This window comes from Meriones unguiculatus, chromosome 14 (genome assembly GCF_030254825.1).
Source record: "Meriones unguiculatus strain TT.TT164.6M chromosome 14, Bangor_MerUng_6.1, whole genome shotgun sequence".
Classification (NCBI taxonomy): Eukaryota; Metazoa; Chordata; class Mammalia; order Rodentia; family Muridae; genus Meriones; species Meriones unguiculatus.
Window position 1 is genome coordinate 55,420,819 of NC_083361.1, and position 25,332 is coordinate 55,446,150.

Below are 25,332 nucleotides of genomic sequence, written 5' to 3' on the forward strand. Positions count from 1 at the left end.
TTCATCCTCCTGATGTGGCTTAACTCATTAGCCTAAGAATCTCTGGTTTCATCTTTTATTTTCCCCTGAAAAATGAGATGATGTTCTTTGTGGCTGGATAATGCCCCATGGTATGCAAGAACCAGAGTTTCTTCATCCATTCGTACCCCGGCCACATACACCATACCACATCTTGGCTGTGTTCAGTAGTGTCACAGTAAGCATAGTTGTGTAGGGATGTCTGTCGTAGGGCAAATGGTTGTTCTGCAGGTCTGGCTAGAGCACAGGGAAGTTCTAGTTTTAAACTTTGAGGGCCATCCTTACCTCCAGTGGCTGCTCTAACTTATGTTATCACCAGCAGTGAAAGCATTTTCGCTCTGGAGTCCTCAACAATGCCTGTCTTTTTCTGCAGTCGTATAGAATTTCAATGTTTTGATTTGTCATTTCCTGACGGCTAAGGATTTTGAGCACTGTTAATCGTATTTATTGGACGTTACTGACTCTTCTTCTGAGATATATCTGTTCAATTCTTTGACCCATTTACTGATTGGATTGTTTGATATTTTGGTATTTAATTTTTTGAGTTCTTTATATATTCTGTGTATTATTTCCCTGCCTCTCAGACAGAACAAAACACATGAAAATGTTCCAGAGAAGGGGTGGCTTTGTCACATTTACCCTTATATTTTGTCTGCATGCCTGGCTCCTTGTAACTTCCAGCACCTTGAAAACCTAGTGTGAATAGGTATGGGAGGCTGGGCAGATTTTAGAGCTGTCAGGCAAGTGTCATGGAACTTCCAGTTAGTCTAAGCCCTGACTTAAGCACATACTTGTGAGTAATCTTTCAAGAGTGTGCGGAGGCTGATTCCTGCCACAGACAGTGGAAGGCCAGCAAGGAAGAGTGGCGGGAGGGACAGATATTCTGTTGACAGGCAGATCCCAGCCACAGTAGACGCTGGGTCTGGTAATTGAAAACATTGCCTTTCTTAGGACATCAGTGTTGAGACAGGTCCCCACCACAAGCAAATTGCCCTGTTTACTGTCAGGGCTAGAGAGCTGCTGACTTTGGGGACACTGTGACTTATGAGGAAATAAGAAAAGGGAATTGGCAGTAATGAATCTTGTCCAGTTTCCTTACCTTAGATGAGCAGGACATCATGTACCCAAGGTGTGCCCAGGAAAATGAGTGTGTCCTTGTGTCTCCAAGACTGGCCTCTTCAGAGCTGGGGGTCAAACTTCCCTCGTGGAGAGTGGAACCAGGGGAAGCAGCCAGAGAGAATGATGTCGGAGGCCTTGCCTGGATGTCTGTTTTCCTTTCCCATGACTTTTTTCCCTGATTCCAGGGTGGACAGTAGAGACTTCTTGAAGAACATCCAGCTTGGAGCATATTAAAGAGCAGTTACTTGGAGTCTTACTACACCACTAACTACCCAAAAAGGGAATGTAGTTAGAAAAAGCACAGGAGAGAGGAACCATTCAAGTCACGGTGGGAACACAGCATGTCAAATGACTGCCGGGGAGAGTTCCCTGGGCATTTTCTCCGTGAGCTCTGAGGGTTCTACCAGCACATGACCCATGGCATTGGGCCACTTGTTTCACTCTGGGGCCCTTCTGAGGTTCACAACTGTCCTTCTACTGTTTTTCTCACAGCTGGCTGTGGCAGGCAGCCTTTGGCCCATGTTCCAGACGGCTACACATCATTTCTGGATGCCAGATAAAATAAAATGCTTTATAATAACCTTCTGACGAGGCTCCACTGTAAGGCTTTTGTGGGGCGTGTGTGTGTGTGTTGTGTGCGTGGGGGTGGGAGGGTGGCAGTTTCTACAGGGCTGTGGTGCTTTCAGTAATGAATGTTGCCGAGGAGTTGTTTATAAAGTGAGATTTTTGTAAAGTGAACCAAACTTTAAATTAAGTAGATGAACTTAGCATTTAAAAGAAATCTGGAACCCTCCCATGATGGGGAGGAGCTTTTGGCAGGATCTGAACCAGCTGCTCAGAGCATGCTTTGTAGCCTTGTACTTTTCATACAAAATTAGAACTGTGTAAATCAGATGTCTGAGTCAGGGTTCCGAGTGAGACCTTTACGATGGAACAAGACTCTTGTCCAGTGGAGTGGTGTATGTAGCAGTCTGGGGAGTGCATGTCCGATGGACGGCCAGCTTCCTTCCACAGCGGGAGCTACAGCCCTGAGCACAGACGGCCCACGGATGCTCGCATGGCGTGCTGCTCCGCACGGGGCACGGGCGCAGCCACACACCCGGCACCCCTTCCCTGACTTTGCCTTGTCACGTGTTCAGCTGATTCCATCCGTAAAACCGTGGTTGCCACTGTAGCTGGATTAACATGAAGGAACGTTTTGAGGAGAGGCACAGGAGGCTCAGACTCAAGTGGAAAATCTCTGTTAGGGGAACTCTAAGCATGGCGGGACCCAGGGTTTACTGTGGTATGGAGGCACTTTCTCTCATTATCTCTGCCTCTGTTTCCCTCTGGGTTGGCTTTATTCTCAGGTAGGTCTGTCCCAATGGCAGCAAAGATAGCCTTCTTGGTTCAGGGTGCTTTATCCTCTGGGCTTATATCCCCCAAGGGTTTCTAGGTGTCCGTGTTGGCAGTGAGCCTTTGAGAGGTGGGATCTAATGGTGACCAGGTCATTAGGAAGAATTGGGCAGTTCTCATGGCGCTCTGTTCTTGCTCTGGCTTGTGTTTCATCAAGTGATCAGAGGGGAGCCAGTGCTAGTGTCATGCCCTTTAATATCTAGATCTGTTTTCTTTATAAGGTACCCAGCTTTGGTGTATTTTTATTATGGTCACAGGAAATGGACTGGTACCTGGAACCTGGAAGTTGGAGCTTCTGTGGTTTTTGGTATCATGGGTCAGTCACATCAGGCTTCCTAAGAGGACATGAGTGCTCCTCTTTGTGTCCTAGGACTCCTCTTTACATCCTAGGACCTGCTAATATATTCATCAGGTATAGTTCTTTCTTCTGCTCCTATAATGTAGTGATACCAGTGATACCATGGGCTGGTTATAGATAGCTGTATTGGGTGTGGACCCCCAAACATTAGGAGACACTCTCTTGTAAGGATGAGGTAAACTACCCCTTAGTTGGCATAAATGATCTTGTTAATCTCTTTCTCCTGGGGTCAGACTTCTGGAGGGGCCTTTGGCCACAGGTGACCATAATGTGCTTCTCAATACCTAACCCCCCCCACCTTAGTCACCTCCTCCAATGGCAGAAGGAAGTCATGTTTGAACTAGGACAGCCCACATCTGACTGTAACTCCAGTTCCAGGGGATCCAGTGCCTTTTTCTGACCCCTGTGAACTCCTGCATGAGTGTGGTATACAATAGGCTCATTCAGGCTTAATGCACATATGCATCAGTATATCTTTGTTGTAAGTGGTTATAACCTCAGTGGTGGCGGAAGACCTCTCTACTTGATGAGGAATGTACATGCATGTAGGTTGTCTGAAGAATTCCTACAGCTCAGTAACAAAAAGACAATTCGGTTCTGAAAAGCCAGCAAAGAAGGGCCTGGGAGATGACCCAGTCAGCGCAGCACTTGTCTTGCAAACTCAGGGATGTGGGTTCAATCCTCGGTGCCTATGTATTAAGTTTTAGAAAGCTGAACATGTAGCACAAGCATGTAATCCCAGTTTGTGTTTCTGTGTATGTGTGTACACACGAGCAAAGAGCTCAAATGAAACTCGACAAAGAAGATAATACAGATGGTCAGTCCACATGGAAGATGATGAGCACCAGTGGTCACAGGGGAAATTTAAATCAGAATCACCCAGAGATACCGCTTCACAGCACTCACGGAACAAATAGGTTATAATTAAACAAAGAATGGCACCAATGAGTGTTGACAGGAGTCTAGGGAAATAAAACCTTTACATGCTGCTTCTGGGAATACGAAATAGCATGCCATTTTAGAAGAAGTTTGAATGTTTCTTAAAAGGTTTAAGATGGTGATATGACCCAGCCACTCCACTTCTACATTATGTTCAAGAGACTTGAAAACGTGTTATAAAAAGCACGAACATGGGTCCTGGCTGGTATTGTCCACAGGAGGAGAAAGGGGGTGGGGAAAACAACTGTAATGCCCTCTACCTGTAAGAGGTAGCCAAGGTGAGTATGTTTGTGGGTGGAATCGTGCGTGGCCATAAAAAAAAAAATACGTGGATATGTGTTCAATCAGTCACAGATAGTCTTTGCAATTGTTCTATGAGTAAAGAAGCCAGGCAGAACATATGCCATGCTTAATGTGAATCAGACAAAGAATTCAGACTGAAGGAACATTAACGATTTGTCAGGGTTAGAGTGGAGGAAGGCGGGGCTATTAGGGGATAACTAAAATGTTCAAGGTACGGTGGCTCCACAGCACCCTGAACTTACCAAAAACGACCGAATCAAATTCTTACGTGAATTGCATGTATGGTTTGTGAGTTTCATCTCAATGAAGCTGTTTTAGAATTATATGATGACATAGGCCTATAATCCCAGCACCTGGAAGGAACACATGACTACACAGCAAGAACATAAGAGCACAGAGTCTCAACAAAGGGGGTGGGGCATAAAAGGTAAAGCGTAGTCCTTTAATTATAAACTATACCCAGTGTGACAAAATATTTAGAGGCAGAACTGAAGAGGGATTTGGGAGAAGGGAAGATTCTGTGATCTTGTACAAAAGAGAAAACGCAGATCTAACCTTTTCTTGACATGAATTATCAGAAGCAAATAGAGGAACACATGCCCCTTCAAATAATAAAGATAACCTCCTGGTAAAATCACCTAGTCAGTTATTAGAGGCGAGAAATGAAATGCAGATAACATGAAGAAAAAAATATAAAGAGAGCTAAAGCATGGTAGGAAGTAAAAAATGAATTTTATAATTAATATAAAGACACTTAAATCCTCAGTTGAAAGATGAAGACTCAGAAGCGACATGGAAAAAAGTTGAGAGCACGGGCAAACATTCACAGATGTGATTAAGACGGGATGAAGCCAGAGAAGCACTTAACACAATACTGTAAAGCCTTGATGAGGAGTCAGCTCCTCCTCATATTTTAACTAGTGAGCCACTTGTAAGGCTCTCAGGGCTGGGTCTAGTGGTGTGGATCCTTTGCTCACTGGTCTTGTATAGTGAGAACTCCAACAAGGAGATTGGTGTGTTATTATGATTTGCGTGAAAAAGGTGCATTGGAGTTGTGTGTGCAAGTTAGTCAAATGATTGGCAGCTGAGGGGAAGAACTTTCCAGATGTAACTACAGCACATCCAGGGGCTGTGGGGCTGGTGTGATAGGCTCTGGTTTCTAATCGGGTTTTACCGGCACCCTAGAAAACAGAGTGAGTTGCTTGACAGGGTCTCCTCCCCTCTACTGGTTTGTCGTTTGTTTTACTCTGGTGTCATTCTGGTGTCTGCTTGCATAGGGAGGTTGCTGTGTCGGTTGTCTACCCTGATGCTGAAGGCCCCACTGGTAACTGTTTGCTACTCCATTGTGGACGTCAAAAGGTTGTGGGTAGGAGCCCTAGTGGGTCAGGGTTACCATAGGGCCAGAAGGGATAACCTGTGGCCGTCCAAGAAGGACCCTTTACTCCCAGGACCTTGCATTTGGGAAACAGGATTTTTTTTTTTTTTTTTTTTTTTTTTTTTTTTTTTTTAGGAATGGTTCACAGTCTGGTGACTTGGTCTGGGCCCCAAAAAAAGACTTCTCCTCTCCCTGTGCTAGCTGGACAATTATTCAAGTGTTCTCCTGCATCTTAGGGGACCCCGGGAGACCCCACAGATCCTTGGTGAATACTGCAGTGGAAAGATTGTGGGTGTTTTTGATGCATCTGGGAGAACCCCTGAACAGCCGAGAGGCCCACAGGCTTCAGCCAGGTTGTTCTTTTCTGAGCTCTGGGAAGTGTGTCATTCTTCCCTTTGTTTGTTCGTTTATTTCATTCTCGTACTAACTCACTTTAAAACGTTTAACACCTGCTGTGGGGTCCCATCTGTGTAGGGAGTCGAAAGTGGAGAAGGGTTGGTCCAGTCCTCCAAACCTTGGCAAGCCGAGGGAGAGACTGAGGGACCGCACAGGGTGTGAACAGGCTTTTAGGAGCTGTGGCGGGCATGGGAGGGTAGGGGTGTGGAGAGGTGGGGAGATGTCGGGGGTGGGGGGCAGGGTGGAGGACAGAGCCTTCACTTTTAGTTGGATTTGGGGTGGAAGCAACGAAGTTGGAGAATTTGTGTTATTAGCTGGCCCCTTCAAAGGCGGAGGAATTCTTTAGCTGCCTGAAGATTTTTGTGCTTCCTTTGTGAAGATGAAAGGCCTTCTGTTAAAGGCAACAATGCCCAGGGTCTCCATGGGGGATTCCAGGTGCAGAGGAGGGCGGATTGCTCGGCAGGTTTTTGTTTGTCTTGTCTTGCTCTGGTTGAAACACGAACACATTAATTAATTTCTTCCCCCAAGCTGTGTGGTGGTGGAATGTTCTACCCCCGACCCCCCTTCCATCAGCTTAGAAGATAAAGCTGTCAGACTCCTGTAGCCCAAGTTAATCTTTCAGCCAAGGACCGCTGTGCTGAAAGGGGTGGTGAAAGGCCCAGGGTAATTCTAAACATTGATGTGTTTTGTTTTGGATTTGAGACTGCCAGACACATCTGAGCATGGCCCTCAGGTGACTCGTCACACTGTTCTGCATATACCACATTGTGGCTGCCTATACCGTGGTGACCTGTCCTGCCCATGCTTCTTACGGGTAGAAAGAACATGGATGCCTGTCACGAGCTAAACCTGCCTCCTATCCCCCATGGTGAAGCCGAAACCCTCAGAACCTTGGGATGAACCTGCCTTTGCCGCTGTTAGGATCTTTCTAGAAAGAAGAGGGATCTGATAGGAAGCCTTGGTTCAGTACCAAGAGCCTTTTCATGAGTAAGGGGAACTCGAGGGGCCGGGGAAATGGCTGCACAGGTAGGAGGTCTTGAGCTCACATCCCCAGAACACATGGAGAGCCAACACATTAGCTCGTGCCTGAGAACCAGGATTGCTAGAGGCATGGAGGCAAAAGCAGGAAAAGCCTGGGTAGCCTGGGTAGCTTGTGCGCCAGCTAGCCTGGTTATATGCGGCTGCGAGCTGCAGACCTCAGCTCAGAGGAGGAAAGCAAACTGATACCCGAAAGTGTCCTCTGTACACATTCATGCTGTAGCTATAGCATGGCCATGCCCAGACTCTAAGAGAAACAATACACACACACACACACATACACTATACCACATACATACACAGAGAAAGAGGTAGGGGGAGCATGGGGAGGTAGACTTAAAGAATCAGCTTGGACACACCCAGCATGTGAAGACACAGGGATAGATGACAGCCCCTGTGAGCCAAGCAGAGAGACCCAAGGTGACCTTTTCTTCATACCCCTCAGAGGGAGCCAGCCCCAGAGCCTCCTTCGCTCCATGCATCCATCTGAGCAGTGCCCTCCCCCCACTCTGCTCATCTCTTTGTACCTTGGCCTCACCGCCACTCTGCAGAATTGCTTCCTTCTCCCCAACCTGTTCATGTGGTTTTGCTGTCCCTGAATGGTTGGCATTAGGACTGATGCTTCCTGAAAGCCCACTGAGCTGTTAGCTCCTCGGGAGCTCTGGGCGTATGTACTCATCGGACCCCTTCAAAACCTATGAACTCTACCTTAACCACCCCCTTCTTCCCGCCCTGCCACCACCATTGTGCTTTTCTTCATTGCCAGTAGCCCGGATGCAGTAACTAGCTCTGTTACTCATGAGCAAACCGTGGATCCACAAGCCATAAGCCCCAATTTGTGGCCCTCCCTCATTCACCCTAGTGCTGTAAATCTCATCTCCCGAAGCTGCTGTGTCCCGCCACCTGCAGGTTCCTTCTTGTTTAGATGTAGCCAGGAATCTGTTGGCCACAGCAGCCAGGGCAACACAGTTAGCATTGCAACCCCAAAGTAGCATCTCGCTCTGGAATGAAGAGGGAAAACACTTGACACGTTCCTTTTGGCCTTTCCCTGTTTGTCAGGCACCCTTCTTGACCTTCCGTTTCTAGACTGCATCATGCCCTTTGTTTTCTTGAAGCCTGTGATGGTTTGGATAAGAAATGTCCCACGCAGTCTCTGGAATTTGAACACTTGGTCCCCAGTTGATGACGCTGTTTGGGGACACTTAGGAAGAGTGGCCTTGATGGAGGAAATGTGTCACTGTGGGGAAGGCTTTGAGGATAACAGTAGGTCCTCCACTGCCAGTTTCCTCTCTGGTCCAGGCTTGTGGTTCAAGAGGAGCACAGTTAGCTCATTGCTCCAGCTGCCGTGCCTACGGCCTTCTCTTACAGACTCTAGACCTTTGGAACTGCAGTCCTGACTAATCCCTTCATCCTGCAAGTTGCCTTAGTCATGATGTTTGCCACAGCCATGCCAAGTGACAAATACAGGGTCTGTGGATACCATATACACCATTCCTGATGTAGTCTTGGGGTGGTGGTCATTTTCCCTCCTGATTAAAGAATTAAAAGATAGGAAAAAAGTCTCACCAGAAATCATGGGGAGTCCTAATGAAGCTACTGTGCAATACTAGGAAAACAGGGGACTCCCTCTCATGGTTCTTAATCTTATTAATGGAAAAAAAAAAAAGGTGGCTCAAATGGAGGCTTGAGGACAATCTGTTAGAGCTTAAATGAAAATGTCTGGGGCAGTCAAGTTGTAAATCTTGCAGTTGCCCTAGAGGAGACTGGAAAAGAAGAGGAGGGGAAGCCATTTGACTTGGTTTAAGTCAGCATGAAGGTCAGTTCATGGTTGGAAGGGGAGCTTTAGAAAAATGATGTGGCATCTAAAAGCCTACTTTGGTTTTGGCCAGCATCTGAAAGAGCAAGACAGGAGCATGAAGAGAAATAGTCTTGCTCTTCCCAGTCAGGACTCAGAAAGGTGACAGACAGGCCTGTTGAATACCTTGGTGGCTCTGTGGACCTCACTAGAGAGAGGGATTCTAGAGGGAAAAGGTACATTATGGTGAACCACCTTCCTAAGTCCCCTAGCCAGGTCCCCCGCCTGATCTGCCTCACTCCGTTAACCCTCACAGGAGGAGACATTACCAGGTCTCCACCTCAGGTTGGTCCACAGGTTGGTACCCTTGAGAGGGTGGTGGAACTTTTGGGAGCTGTGGCCTAGTGGGAGGTCTTTATATCAAATGTCTCAAAAAGGGATTGTCAGACTGTCCATCTTGTCTTTCCGCTATCCTTTGGAAAGTGACCAGTAAACACACAGGTAATCTCCTCCAGGTAGCAGAGCTGGCTTGGCCCCACTGGATTTCCAGCCATGCCCAGAGCCACAAAGACACCGAGTATGCAGAAAGCACTGCCTACAAGTAAAATCAGACGATAATTCAGTTAGTGATGTCTATCGAGCGCCTGTGTCCTCATGTCACCATCTGTCACCCTCACTAGAACAGAACCAACACAGGTTCCAATGCTTCTGAAGTTTCTGGAACTGTGAACTAAATAAACCCTTCCTCTTTATAGTGTTACTTGTCTTGGGCATTTCGGTATAGTAATGCAAAGCTGACTAATATGTCCTTAATTTAAATTGCGACTCGCTTATCTTCCTTCCTCAGATTCTCTCACAGCACTGTCTGCCGCTTCTTCCTCGCATTCGTCTTACTTAAACTTTCTAGGTTGCTTCTCCTGTTTATTTGGTTAATGTGTGTTCCTTCCTAATGGTCACCAACACTGTGGCAGCGTTTACCACACTTGGGTCCTTGATAAATAGTCATTAACTGAATATCTTCTGATTTTATTGTAGGCAGTGGGTTCCTAATGCTTGGTGTCCTTGTGACTCTGAGCATGGCGGGAAAGCTCCCACAGGGCCAGAGCAGCTCTCCTACCCTGGCCCTACTCCTTGTCAGAGTGCAAACGTGGGTCACAACAACGGCCTAGCACAGAGATCATTTTGAACTTTAGGGGTATCAGCTCCTGGTTTGGAATCTTAACCACACAGAGGAGGAAAAATCCTGCAATTATTTTCCACCTTTCTTTTTGAGGAATTTACATGAAAAAAAAAATCATGGCTTTTATAAAAATGACTTGGCCTTGGAGGAAGTTATTTAAAGAATTCATACTTGGAGAGCAAAAAAACGTTTCCCCTCTTCTTGTAAGAAACAAAAAATAGGAGGGCATTATTTTTCAAGGATGTTGGGTTTATACAGCTGTGAGGGGCTTTACCTGGCTGGGCGTTCAGCTGCACACATGGGTCACCATTTTCAGTCAAAAGTAGTTTTTTTATAAACAGGTTCTTTGCTTTTAAATCTAATTCTATTTTTTTAAGAAGCATTTCTTCCTTTTTTTTTTTTTTTCTTCGAGCTGACAGTTCTTTCAGAGAGCATCAGTTGTGTAAGGTCTGTGTTTTAATCCCATGCCTAAGCATGTGGTGCTGGTCCCGTCTGGCCCAGGCCCTAGCTTGACTTTATATAGAAGCACGGCCCTGGCACCTGGGATGTGGGGATACAGAGTTGTCAAGAAGTTCGGCCTGTGTTAACCCGTCTCTGCCACTGGCAGCTCACTGGCTAGGTTCTGTTAGATGGGGACTCACAATACAGACTATAGGATATATGCTGTACTGTATACTATAAATACTACTCAGGCTAAAGAATACAGCTCTCTGGCAGTGTTAAGCCCTAGCATCTGAGTAGAGCACAGTGGGAGGATCCTGGGAAGCCAAAGGTGCCTCACCAGGAGGGGGCTCTGGGTAGGATTTATTTTGGCTTATGGTTTCAGGGGTTCTCAGTCCATTATAGCAAGGGAATGGATGGGGGAGGATCTTGGTCAGTGGCATTGGGTACAGCTAGTCTTCTTCACTCTTGTATGCAAAGAGGTCACTAAAATGAAGAGGGCACTCAGGCTCTTTCTCCTCTGTGTCCTGCGTTACTCATGCGGTAGTCCATCTGCTGGAGCTGGTTTGCCCTAATCACACAGTCTCCATCTCTGAGGTGCAAGAGGAGAATAAGGGACAGACAGCTTTCCTCTTGACCCAGGCAGATCCTCTTTAACTCACCACACTGGTGTGAGGAGTCTCTTGGAATCCCCTGGGGAAAGCCAATGGTCTGTGTGGCTGAGACAAGGTCTGGTTCCTATGCCCAGACTGCTGGCTGTCCCCTGTCCCGTGAGCCACAGCGAAGATACATTCTTGCTTCGGCCTTGGAGTGCTGATACGGGAAAGGCTGACAGCAGGGTAGACATGTGTCTTCTCTTAGTTAACTGTTCTACTGGTCTCTGCCACCTTGGCCCGAGGTACCTTTTCCTGTCCACTCAAGGTTGCCCACTGCCCTTGGGCGTCTGCCTCTGTTTCCTCCACTCTGCTTTGCTCTGCCCTCTGATTTGTTTCTGTGATGAGGAAAGGCATGCCTTTCCTGTGCCTGGGCACAAAGAGCACATTGAGACCATCTCTGGAAATGGCCTCTATGGTCATGCACAGCAGGAGCTGGAGGAATCCAGGGAGGGATTTTATCTCCAAGACTTTATATTTTTATTTGTTTGTTTGTGTGTGTGTATTTATTTTGGCCTGGAGAATGCTTAAATACTTTTTTTTTTAGAGCTAGAACTAAAACCCAGGGCTTCAAGCATGCCAGACTAGCCCTCTACTATTGAGCCACACCCACAGCTCAATACTTTATTTTTATTAATGAAAAAAAGAGTGTTTATTCCATTGGACTGGTTAATTAATAATTGAGATTTTTTTATTTGCCAAGAACTGTATTAGTTAACTATAAAACATGCATTTATGTTTTTAATATGTGTTTATATGTATTGTGTGTGGTGTGTGTGCACATGCATGTCCATGTGCCTGTATGTACATGCAGAGCCCGGTGGGGGTCATAGGTGTCCTGCTCTTTTACTCTGTACCTGTTCCCTTGGAGCAGGGTCTCTTGCAAGCCCAGTGAATTCTCCTGTCTGTCCCAGCTCCATAGGCCAGGGTACAGGCATATGTGTAAGCATGCCTAGCCTTTCACATGGATTTGGGGGTTTGAACTCAGGTCCTCATGCTTGTACAGGAAGTGCCCTTATCAGTGGCCCCACCTCCCCAGTTTCCATTTGTGTTTGCTTGGCACGTTTGACAGATCTCAAACTTGTGAAAACAAATTATAATGTGAATGTTGTGAAAGTTTAACATTTAGACTACCCTTCATAGCATCGCACCTGTTTTTCTGTTCCTTGCCTTATCCTAAAAGGCCCAGACTATGTAAATAGATCAAGTTGTCTGCCTTAATGGTTAATTGTAGTAAATTATTGAAGATCTCCAGGTGATGACCAAATCATCAATGTGCTGACAAAGGAAGCTACAGCCTTGACTTCAGAAATGACTCGTAGTGTCTGTGGAACAGGGAAAAGGCAGGGTCTGACTTGGCATCATGTGTCCTCATTAGCAGAATGCTGGCCTCTGTCTCTTCCATGGTGTTCTGGGAGCAGAGCTTGGGGACCTCCCCATCCCCATCCAGTCACAAGCCTGCCGCCTGTGCTCGATTTCTCCAGTGATGGGGAACCCAGCACCCTGTGTTTCCCCAACACCTGTTTCTTTTACCTTGAAGGTCCTGAAATGCCTGTTTGTACCTGTGATCTGTCTCTCAGGGTATATTTATACACTTGAGGAATTTTAAGGTAAAAAATGTATTGGGGTTCATGGAACACTAGTGAAGAAGGTGATGAGAGTGTGGGGAAGGCAGGCTCCCTCCCAAGCACTTGCACCTGTCCTCATCCCCATGAGGGGCACCAGCATTGGAGGAAAATTGAAGTCTGCAATGTCCTCTCTTCTCTCCCCAAATCCAGGGCGAGAAGCCTGAATACAGCAGCAATTCTCAGTATGGGAGTTGAAACCCCTGTGGGGATTGAATTGCCCTTTCACAGAGGCGGCAGATCAAATATCCTGCGTATCAAATATTTACATTACAATTCATAGCAGTAGCAAAATTACATTTATTGAAACAGCAACGAAAATAATTTTATGGTTGGGGGGTCACCACTACAGGAGGAACTGTATTAAAGGGTCACAGCATTAGGAGGGATGAGAACTATTGGGATAGAGACACAGAGAAGGGAGAGGGTTAGCTAACTGGAACTAGTGTGCAGTTTGGTAGGAGGAAGTAGTTCTGAAGTTCTTGTTTGTTTTTGACATAAGATCTTACTGTGTAGCCCAGGCTGGTCTTGAACTTGTGATCCTCCTGTTTCAACCTCCAGACACATAGCCTAGTTCACTGTCACGCAGTAAGGCAACTATGGCCTGTAGCAATTCATGATTTATTTCAAAAATAACCAGAGAATAAGGGTCCAAAGGTTTCCTGCAGATGGAAATAATAAGTGTTTGAGGGGGTGGAAATGCTAATCACCTAGATTTAATCACTGCACACCTTATGCAAGTAGCAATTTATTATACTATACAAGTATGTAGACATACATGATGCATTGATTAGAAAACATTGCCAAAAATAAATTGAAAGAAAAATGGAAAAGCTGAATTATAAAACAAAACAAAAACAAATCCCCAAGTGAGAACAGGATCAGGTTTTGACACTCATTTTGTGGTAAGCCTCGTGTGCACTAAAATGCAGGGCTGTTATTAAGCTAGAATATTTGTTTGCTCCTTTTAGGTTATTTCCATGCATGAGATTGTCCAGTGACTGTTTCCCACCAAGGTTTCTGCAGGGGGGACCAATGGGACATCCAGAATGAAAAACCTTTCAAACCACCTGGCCACAATCCACGTGCTTTACCTGCCTCTTGGCCTGTGCCCCCTTCCCCCAGGGCTCATGTTCATGTATAGCTTTGAAGACTGATGATGCTCAGTGTAAGGTTATTGTTTAAAATGTCCAGGAGGTGCCTGCTCCTCTTGCCAACCTGTGGCCGGCTGTGCCCTTCACTCTCCATCTCATCTGTCCAGACCCTTAAGGGGCATTTTAGTGCATCTGTTAGGGCCCACTAAAAACTTTCTGTGCCATGGCAAGTGGGAAAGCGAGAGTGAACAGCCAGTGGGGACATCTGCACGTGAGAACACCAGTTGACGGTGCCTGGAGATGAATTCTAAGTAGACATTAAGGAAAGCTGAGGCCACCTGTGAGCTGTGGCTGTTCACCGGGGTGAAAGGTGGCATGCAGGTTTCCATGAAGCTCCTTCTTGGGAACAGGTGTCCCTCAACTCTCTTGCTTTGAAATAAAGCAGAGTGACTCTTTGCAAATTCCAAATCAAATGGGTGGGCCATATTCAAACCACTTGGGCTTAGCAAGTATGGGGAGACCAGAAAGTGGTCATCGCCCTTGTTCTGCCTTTCTAGTGTTGGCGAATGTGGATATGAGCCCATAGATTTCTGGCTAGGGCTTGCTTATTCTGTTCAAGTGCAAAGGCAATGCCATCTAAGACAGACCCTTCCCCATCTTTGTTCTGATCTAATTTCTCTGGGAAGTTTAGAGTGCGGCTGCAAGCAGAAAATCTTGCAAGGGGCTGGGGGAAGAAGGGAAGGAAATGAGGAGACATCCTTGCCTTAAATTTAACAATTTTATGATGACATATTTTGCTTCCTGGTGCCTTCTGTTTTATCACTTACACTTTTAAAAGGTGGCTTCTATATTTTTTTTTCACAAACTCAGATTTCTCCAGATAGGTGAATAAGTAAATCACTACTTGTCCATCTGTATAGATTTGGAAAAGTGCTGAGGGAGACAGGAAAATGACTATGGTGTACACCCACCATTAACACTTTAGTTCTTCCTTGCTCATTTACTTATTTGCTTCCCTGAAAGCATTTGTTCACCTTGTGTTTCTGCCAGTTTGGGACCTCGCCAGGTATACAGGTTTATAGTTAGGTCTCTCTGTATTATGCAGTTGACAGGATTCTCAGGGTTGCATCCTCCTTGCCATTGGCCAGCCCTCTCTACACTTGAAGATTGTGCTGGCACGTTGGGCGGCATTACTGTTCACGACTCCCCATCCAGAGACCCAGCATGTACACGCTGTCCATTTCTCCTCCTGGGATGATTGGTCACTTTTACAAACACTCAGCACGAGTATGGTGTGAGTGTTCTTGCCCCATGAAGAATGCGGCTGAGCCCTCTTCTTCTAAGCCGCTGCTAAGATGGAAATTACCAAGCTGTTTTACATATTTGTGTGCCATTCATATCCACCGGTTGTGTGGGTCAGAGACATTTCCACATACAGAGACCTGGTAAGCTCTCACTTAGCAGCCTTCAACCTTCAGAGGTGGACTCTGTAAGTGAACATAATAGATGTTTGTCCAGGTAAGATATTATGGAGGAACAGTTTGCCTAAAAAGTGTTCAGAGGAATCCCACATGGTCACTAATTGCCCTTCCCTGCTCTGAGGAAAGAGCAAACTAAAAGCCTGCGTGTGTGTTGGGTCCTTTTCCTTACACTTTTCTTCTTTTGCATTTAGCTCTAATGCTTCTGTGCCTGTTTATATTTATGGCCCCTTCTTCTCAACTCTCAGCACAGTTGCTAGAAATGCTTGTCTCACAGGACTCAACCAAGCCTGTTTCCTTAGTCCCACGTATCATTAGGGAAGTGAGGTGCCTTTCATGCAGGTCTGTGTCCTCACCCTGCAGAGCTCTCCATATCTCTCATTACTAGGTGCAGGCTTCATTCATTCATGGAGTGTGTGGAACTCCATGCTTCTATTAGGAATGGGTTTTTATTTCTTGATGTTCAGCCTCAGGTACCTGATTAACTGTGGGGATGAATAAAGGAGCGTTTCATTTGATGTCTGGCCCTTCAAGCTCATTCTCCAACTCCCATATGGTGCCACTGGTGGCTGGGAACTCAGGCTACCCCATGTAACCATGAAGATGATCTGTAGGCTTCGGGTTCATCCATGGCCACTTGAGACTGACCATTTTCTTGGGGCCTTTCATGGTTTGGTTTCCTAAACCAGTGAACTGCTCAAATGTCTCTATCATTTTCTAGAAAAGAAGACAAGGAAGGGCAATTCATCTCGGGACTGGAGGGAGCGGAGGAACGCCATTAGGCTCACCAGCGAGCACACGGTAGAGACCTTGGTAGTAGCTGATGCCGACATGGTGCGGTACCACGGGGCAGAGGCGGCACAGCGATTCATCCTCACAGTCATGAACATGGTGAGTCCACAGGAGGAGCCTGTCATTGGTGGGTTCAGATTTCTCCATCAGGGGAGCTTGGGAGGCAGGCATGGCACCCTTGTCTCTGAGACAAGGAGGCAGCTGGCTTGGCGTCACAGCCTGTGATCCCAAAAGCGGGTGCAAGGAATGGGAGAAGGTCCAATTCTCAATCCTGCCTGCTGTGATGTTTTGGTGCATGGTTTTACTCATTGATGGGACTGCTTATGACCACACTTTCCAAGAACCTTGGTACATGCAAGAGCTGTTCCAAGTGACAGTCTTGCTAGAGGGAGGATTAGCCCCTGCTCTCATCAAGATGAGTCTACTTGGAGAAACCAAATCACACCTTAATTCAGAAAATAGACAACCACATGCTGCAAGAACTTGTTTGAATGGACCAAGTTATCTATTGATGATGCCAAGAAAGAGGTCGTGAATCCAAGTATGTACCCAGTTTGCTGAGTGGGAATAGAGGGAAAACTTCTTTACACAATGGATCGATGAGGGAGAGGCTACCTCCTCACATATGAAACGCCAAAGGCTCTTAGTTCAAAGGCATCCACGCTCCACCCAGCCGTCTGCTTCCCTAGCAAGTGCTTTTGAAGGCCTTCACAAACCTTTAACATTGTGTTCTGTGCTAGGGCTACAGATGCAGCACACAATGTGGTCCTTCCCTTGGGAGGCCATAGTCTTAGCAGGCGGAGCATCCATTCTATCACAGACATCTGCAGAGACCCCTGAAGCGCAGGTGGAGGGCTGCTGGTGATCAGCCTTTGGCATGAGGCTTCAGGAGAGAGCAAACCTTGCTTAGAGAGGGAGGACGTGCTGACGGGGTGAGGGTAGTGGAAGGTCATAGTGTGGTTACAACAGGTGCAGGGCTTAGAGGTACACTAGCTCCTTTCAGAGGGAGGTAAGGTGAAACAGCTGTAGCAGGGACCACAGGAGCCTTGCTGGAGAGTACAGATGTGGACACTGGGGCTTGTGGAGGTGAGCAAGAGGTTCTGAGGGGTAGGTCTCGACCCAGGAGACTGCGGCCACCCAAGTGTAGGAGAGCCTCCTGTTCAGCTCAGTGTTTGGAGAAGGAGTCAGCAGCTGCATGCTGGGTAGATTGATGTGAGGAGTGGCAAGTGGATGCTAATGTGTGTGGGAAGAGGGTCTGAACCTATGTGTGGGAGTGGGCGAGTTGAGTGGAGGAATTCAGGGGCCAGATGTGGAAAGACTAGCAAGGACTGGTGAGTGTCAGTGGGAGAGAAATCCCATCTTACCTGGTCTTATATGAGTGCCTGGATATGGTGGAGCCACTGGCTGGGAGAAGGAGGAACAGAGCATTTGTAGTTTCCCAGTGGACAAGCTCATCTTATGGTGAGAGATTATGCTAGAAGGCTTGGCTAGAAGGAGGTACTTGAGGCTTCTCAGCCTGAAGCTGGTACCTGAAACCTTAAGAGCTGGCAACATTGCCCAAATGAGCATCTCCTATGAAGTGACAGTTTGGGGGTACAGTCACCCTGAGGGACTGTAGAAGAACCCATGAGGAGGTTGTCCTTAAGGAGAGGGGTGATCAGAACAGGAAGCTGTTTAACAATGCCAGGTGGTGGGTAAAAGGTTTAGAGTACAATAGCGCATACTGAAACAAAGATTGTTCTTTGGGGCCACAAGATTTATTGAACTCTAGAGAGAATGGACTACTTTAAGGCATTTGGGGCTGAGGATGGGAGATGACATCCCTCCTTTCCCAGAATCTATGCAGTCTTGGGGCTTGGTACAATCAGGATGTCTTGGTCTAGAGCTTGTACAGATCCCTGGCTATCTCAGAATGTCTCTGCTCTCATTTGCCTGAGGGGGTAGAGCCTGGATGCTTCAAAGGAGGCCAGCTGTGACAAGATGGCTACTTTGGTGGCTCCCAACTTGCATGTTGGAGGATGGTGGGAGGAGGGGCGATTATCATGGTCCTCATGAGTGATAAAATATGCAGGTATCTCGTTGTTTGCATCATGGTATCATGGAGGATGCTTTGGGCTCTAGAGGTGGCCTGGAAGGGTCCGTGGGAAAGGGAGGACACAGAGGCTGGAAGGACCTAATGATCCTCCCTTCTGGAATCCTTAGTTTGACCGTATTGTAACTGGGGCTGAGGCCCTGGAAGGCTGACAGGCCTTCACAAAGCTCACCTCTTGTCCCTGGGGACAAGAGCCCACAGCTCATTTCCAAGAGTCTGAAGTAAGTTCAAGGGCAAGGAGGCTCTGGGCATCAGTAGGCTCTCAAGGTATATTTTGGGCAGGGTCATGACATTAGGCCCAAACCCTTCCCCTTGTCTAGCTACAGGAAAATCTGTGTCTATGACACTGTCCCACAGTGGTGGTCCTGCTGTGTGAGACTCCTATCCCAGGCTGCCTTTGTCATTTGTGAGAAGCCTTCCCTCTCTTGTCTTTACCCTTTCCCTCAAATGTGCTCTGCTCTGGGGGGAGTGGTTCCAGGGGCACCTCAGAGCATTGTTGAATTGCTGGTTGTACCCATGCCTTTGCTCATGGGGCAGGTAGTCATGAGGCATTGATAGCTGCTGGATATGAACTGACTTAGACATAGCAAGCTCTTTCATCAGAACTGGGAAAGAATGGGGTGATAGGAAGAGTGACGCTCCTTCACCATCTCTCATGGGGCATGAAGACTCTAGGACAGAGGACCGAGTGGCCTCAGTCCTCACTACCACAGCATCTTACACTAAGCTGACCATGACTCACAGTCCTGCTCTTTAGGCCAAGCATTTTTAATTTGAATTTTGAGGTCTTTGGAGAAGGTCTAAAACCAACTAAGGAAAATTGCACTGTGTAAGCGATGTGAGGTGCTGATGCTCATTGCTGCAAGTTGCCTCTGTGTATAATTTTTGGGCTCATAGAGGCCAAAAGCAAATGAGTCAGAGTCCTCAGACCCACATGTGAGGGCGTCAGTCATTTCAACCCTTTCCTGCTGTGCTGGTCACAGAACATGGAAACCAATTTACCCCCACACAATGACTTGTTTTAAGCAAGATCAACCCCTGCCGCCACCATGTCCCTTCTTCAGTCCTCTACATCCTGGTTTATGAAATCCCCAGATTTCTTTCCTGCCCATGGCTGTTGGGGAATAGGGGATCTGAGACACCTGGTAAGCCTGGAGGAAGGGAGGGGATTGTGGCCGGGATTGGGCCCCCTCGTTACAGTTTCCCTAGGAATGGCAAGCAGGAACAGGCTCCTGGAGCCCATCTCTCTATCTCTAGATTTGTTCTCTGGGGTTTCAGGACTGAAGCAGCTGACTCGTCAGGTTCCTTGGATTGGATGGTCCCCATCATTCATACGTGAGCTGTGGAAAATGGCAGCCCTGGTGCCTGGCAACTATCCCTCTTGCCCGCCTGCTTGGGTCTCTGTGGGCAGAGATACCACACCCGAATATGTCATACCCATTTTCCTAAAGCAGAACCCAGTCAGGTCCCATCAGCAGCAAAGGAGACAATCAAGTTTCCTAAGCTGGGAGAATTTGTTGTCTGGCATTTGTTCATGTTTTTCCAGCATCTCTCACAGGATGTGTTCGATCAGTGCTAGCCAGTGTTCCATGAGCACTAGCCAGTGTTCCATCAGTGCTAGACTGTGGCCTGAAGAGATTCTTGTCGAAGAAGAGCAGATGCTAAGTTGAACTTTAGCCCTGACAACAACAGGGTGTCTTTCTTTCTTCCTTCCTTCCTTCCTTCCTTCCTTCCTTCCTTCCTTCCTTCCTTCCTTCCTTCCTTCCCTCCCTCCCTCCCTCCCTCCCTCCCTCCCTCCCTCCCTCCCTCCTTTCTTTCTTTCTTTCTTTCTTTCTTTCTTTCTTTCTTTCTTTCTTTCTTTCTTTTTCTCTCTTTCTCTCTTTCTCCATTTATTTATTTAATTACTTTACAGCCTGATCACAGCCCCCTCCCTCCTCTCCTTCCAGTCCCACCCTGTTGGGGTCTCAGCTAAGGTCATTCCTATAGACTCCTGGGAGCATCCCTTGTCCCAGAGATGACCCCCTCCCCTCCCACACACACCAATTTTTTGTTCTCTCTCCTGGTCCTTCATTCTCAGCCCTACCTCCACTCTTCCACACCTGTTCCCCACTTCCATTTCCCTCCCCACCCCCTCTCCCACAGTTCCCTTTCTCCATCTACTTCAGATGTCTATTTTATTTCCCCTTCTGAGTGAGATTCAAACATCCTCTCTTGGTTTCTCCTTGTTACTTAGCTTATTTGAGTCTGTGGGTTGTAGAATGGTTATTCTGTAATTTATGGCTAATATCTGTTTACAACTGAGTACATACCATACATATTTTTCTGGGTCTGGATTACCATATTCAAGATGATAGTTTCTAGTTCCATCCGTTGCCTGCAAATTGCATGATGTCTTTGTTTTTAACAGAGGAGTAATATTCCGTTGTGTACAGGTATCACATTTTCTTTTTCCATTCTTTGGTTGAGGGACATCTGGGTTGTTTCTACTTTCTGGCTATTATGAATAAAGCTGCTATGGAAGTAGAACAAGTGTCCTTGTAGTATGGTAGAACATCTTTTGGGTATATGCCCAGGAGTGGGATAGCTGGTTCTTAAGATAGAGCTATTCCCGATTTTCTGAGATACCATCAGACTGATTTCCGAAGTGGTTGTGCAAGTTTGCACTCCCACCAGCAGTGGAGGGCTGTGCCCCTTGCTCCACATCTTTGCTAGCATATGCTGTCACCTGAGTTTTTGATCTTGGCCATTCTGATAGGTGTAATATGAAATCTCAGGGGTCATTTTGATTTGTATTTTCTTTATGATTAAGGATGTTAAACATTTCTTTAAGTGCATTTCATCAATTAGAACTTTTTATGTTGAGAATTCTCTGTTTAGCTCTGTACCTCATTTTTCATTGGGTTATTTGGTTTGTTGGTGTTTAATTTCTTGAATTCTTTATATAATTTGGATACTAACCCTCTGTTGGATATAGGGTTGGTGAAGATCTTCTCCCGTTATGTGGGCTACCATCTTGTTGTATTGACGGCGTCCTTGCCTTGCCTCAGTTTCATGAGGTCCCATTTAGCTGTTGGTATTCTGTTCAGGAAGTTATCTTCTGTGCCAATGTGTGGGAGCCTATTCCCCACTTTTTATTTGATTTAGTATTTTGCATAGTATTTGCTCAATGATTTTGCATTGATGTCTTTGCCCCACTTGGACTTGAGTTTTGTGAAGGATGAGAGATAGGGATCTATTTGCATTCTTCTCCATGCAGACATCCAGTTAGACCAGCACCATTTGCTGAAGATGCTTTCTTCTTCTTCTTCTTCTTCTTCTTCTTCTTCTTCTTCTTCTTCTTCTTCTTCTTCTTCTTCTTCTTCTTCTTCTTCTTTCCATTGTATGGTTTGTCTTCTTTGTCAAAAGTCGTGTCCATAGGTGTGTGGGTTTATTTCTGGGTCTTTGATTTGATTCCATTGATGTACCTATTGTTTTTTTGCCAACACCAGTACAGTTTTTATTTCTATTGCTCTATAGTACAGTTTAAAATCAGGGATGCCTTCAGAAGTTTATTTTAATTGTATAGGATTGTCTTACATAGCCAAGTTTTTTTTTTTTTTTTTTTTTTTTCATATGAAGCTGAGAATTGCTCTTTCCAGATCTGTGAAGAATTGTTTTGGAATTTTGATGGGAATTGCATTGAATCTGTAGATTGCTTTTGGTAAAATGGCAGTTTTTACTGTGTTAATACTACCAATTAATACTGTTAATACTGTGTTAATACTACCAATCCATGAGCATGGAAAGATCTTTCCATCTTCTGATATCCTCTTCAATTTCTTTCTTCAGACTTGAAGTTCTTGTCATACTTGGTTGATTAGAGTTACACCAAGATATTTTATATTATTTATGGCTATTGTGAAGGGTGTTGTTTCCCTAATTTCTTTCTCAGCTCTTTTGTCACTTATATAAAGGAGTGCTACTGACTTTATGAGTTAATTTTTTACCCCAACACTTTGCTGAAAGTGTTTATCAGCTGTAGGAGTTCTCTGATAGAATTTTTGGGGTCATTTATATATACAATCATATCATCTGTGAATATTGATATTTGACTTCTTCCTTTCCAATTTGTATTTCCTTGATCTCCTTTAGTTATTTTATTGCTCTACCTAGAACTTCAAGTACTAAGTTGAATAGGTACAGAGAAAGTGGGAAGCCTTGCCTTGTTCCTGATTTCAGTGGCATTGCTTTAAGTTTCTTCTCCATTAATTTGATGTTGGCTATAGGCTTTCTTTTTTTTTTTTTTTTTTTTTTGTAGCTTCTAAAAGCAATTGAATCATATTTTTATTTTATTTTTTTTCAATGCAGTTTATTCAGGAACATTGAACAATCTTCGGACCCCGGGGAAAGCCAGCCCACAGCTTAAATAGCCTCTGGGTAGCCAACATAGGCGTGCCACGGGGGCAATGCAGATAGGTCCACATACATGGAAGCAAGCCAGATCCTTGGCCTTAGCCAAATGTGGAGTTGTTCGTGACAGGGAGCACTCACCATCAGGAAGGTGGAAGGCGGAAACCAGCTCCATCTTTAAGGCATAGCATTCCGCAGCTCTCTACAGTTCCCCCTTTTTGTTTTAGACGCATCAGGCAAGAGTAGAGGTCTGATCTCTGATATTAGAAATAAATTGGGACTTTGTACAGATGTTCATTTAGGTGTCATCCACCCAAAGAGCATCAGACCCGTCCGATACCTTTTTCTCAGAGGCGGGACCTGGGGCATCAACCCGCATGCAATCAGACATGCTCTTCTCTGGGTCCAAAGCGGCTGACCCTGAGTGCAGTGCTTAGCCTCGCATCCTGAGCGTATCATTTTAGCTTTTTATGGTATCCAACCATGCTTGGGGAGAATGTCCTGCTTCAATGGCTGTAAAGGCCTGAATGATCATGGCTGCATCACACTGTTGTGAGACTCTAATCTTGCATATATACCACAGGCAAACCAAGGAGACCAACACCGGAAGGCCTGCTAACACTCCCATGCCCGCCCATTCCTTCAGATGATTCATGGCTGCAGCAATCCATGTTGATAATCCTGTGGCTAGTCCTGCGTCCACTCCGGTAGAATTTACTGTGACAATGGCCACTCTCAGCTGCTCCATCGTAGTATCGAATTCTCCAGTCCAGTTACCTAAAATATAGCTCGACAATTGTTTAGACAGATTTGCAGCGCAGGAAAAATTCTCATGTTGTATGCTAGTGACACAAAGTCCAGCATACTTTCATTGACAGCCAGGTTGAGCAATTTTCCATAGGGTATCAATTTGCTCCTGCAAGAGGTCAATCCTCTGATTGAACACCATCAAGCTTCCTTTTAGTTGAGCATTAATTCCTTTATGTACAACTAAGGCATGAGCTACATTGGCTAAATGATTATTCAGGGTCTGAGCAGTCTGCCCAGTATGACTCATGGCTAATGCCCTGGTGGTAGCTCCAACAGCCGTCAATGAGATGGTAGTAACAATGGTGGCTATAGGCTTTCTGTATATTGCCTTTATTGTGTTTAGATATGGGCCTTGTATCCCTGATTTCTCTAAATTTTTATCATGAAAGGGGATGTTGGATTGTGTCAAAGGCTTTTTTCAGCTCCTAATTAGATGATCATGTGGATTTTTTTCTTTCAGATTGTTTATATGGTGGATTACATTGATGGATTTTTATATTTTGAACCATCCCTGCATCCTGGGATGAAGCCTACTTAGTCATAGTGGATGATATTTTTGATATGTTCTTGGATTCAGTTTGCAAGTATTGTCATTAGTATATTTGTATAGATGTTGATAAGGGAAATTGGCCTGAAATTATCTTTCTTTGTTGAATCTATATGTGGTTTGTGTACCAGACTGACTGTGGCCTCATAGAATGAGTTTGGCAATGTTCCTTCTGTTTCTGTTTGTACAATAGTTTGAGGAGTATTGGTATCAGTTCTTCTTTGAAAGTCTTGTAGAATTCTGCTGTGAAACCATCTGGCCCAGAGTTTTTGTTGTTGTTGTTAGGAGTCTTTTAATGACTGCTTCTATTTCCTTAGGGGATTAAAGGAGAGTTTAAATTGTTTACTTGATCTTGAATTAACTTCGGTAAGTGTTACCTATCAAGAAATCCATCCATTTCATTTAGAGTTTTGTGGATTACAGGCTTTTGAAATAAGACCTAATGATTCTTTGAATTTCCTCAGTGTCTGTTGTTATACCCCCATTTTCATCTGTGACTTTTAAAATTTCGATACTGTCTTTTTGCCTTTTAGTTAGTTTGGCTAATGGTTCTTTGATTTTCTCAAAGAACCAGCTCTTGATTTTGTTGATTCTTTGCATTGTTCTCTTTGTTTCTAATTTATTGATTTCACCTCTGAGTTTATTTCCTGCCATCTCCTCCTCTTGGGTGTGTTCACATTTTTTTGTTCTAAAGCTTTCAGGTGTTCTTTTAAATTGATAGTGTAAGAACTCTCCAAGTTCTTTAGGGAGGCACTTTGTTTTCTAAACATTCTTCTTAGCACTGTTTTCATTGTGTCCTATAAATTTGGGTGTGTTATGACTTCATTTTCACTGGATTCTAGAAAGTTTTTAATTTCTTCCTTTATTTTCTTCATTGAGTAGAGAGTTGTTCAGTTTCTGTGAGTTTGTAGGCTTTCTGTTGTTTATGTTGTTGTTGTTGTTAAAGTCCAGCATTAATCCATGGTGGTCTAAGAAGATACAAGGGATTATTTCAATCTATTGACACTAGCTTTGTGTCTAAGTATATGGTCGATTTTAGAGAAGGTACTAAAAGAAGGTATAAGGATAAACATGTGCACCTAAAGAAGATAAACAAGAATGAGGACCCAGAGTAAGATGATCAATACTCACTTAGAAAGACAAATGGGATGGACATGGGAAGAAGGAGAAAACAAGTAACAAGACAGGAGCCTAATGCAGAGGGCCTCTGAAAGACTCTACCTAGCAGTGTATCAAAGCAGTTACTGAGACTCATAACCAATCCTTCAGCAGAGTGCAGGATATCATATGATAAAAGGGGGAGTTAATATGACTGGGCGAGGACAGGAATTCCACAAGGATAAAATATATCAGGGCATGGGGGTCCTCTATGAGACTGTTTCTCCAAACAAGGACTATGTATGGATATAACCTAGAACCCCTGCTTGGAGGTAACCCATGGTAGCTCAGTTACCAAGTGTGTGCCTTAGTAAGAGGAACAGGAACTATTTCTGAC

At 45.3% G+C, this 25,332-nt stretch overlaps 1 protein-coding gene and 1 long non-coding RNA gene across 3 annotated transcripts in view; one reads left to right on the forward strand and one right to left on the reverse strand.

Annotated features, from left to right (window-relative positions):
• LOC132647223 (uncharacterized) overlaps positions 1–1,472 on the reverse strand; it is a 46,954-nt gene extending 45,482 nt beyond the window's left edge. The window contains exon 1 of the long non-coding RNA XR_009585558.1: positions 1,118–1,472. This is a non-coding gene — a long non-coding RNA (uncharacterized LOC132647223). The remainder of the gene's footprint in view (positions 1–1,117) is intronic.
• The window catches only part of Adamts17 (ADAM metallopeptidase with thrombospondin type 1 motif 17), a 299,178-nt gene that overhangs the window by 33,475 nt on the left and 240,371 nt on the right, over positions 1–25,332 (forward strand). For both annotated transcript variants that reach the window (XM_060367298.1, XM_060367300.1), the window contains exon 4: positions 15,929–16,098. In XM_060367298.1, the coding sequence (XP_060223281.1) occupies positions 15,929–16,098 (170 nt within the window). The remainder of the gene's footprint in view (positions 1–15,928; positions 16,099–25,332) is intronic.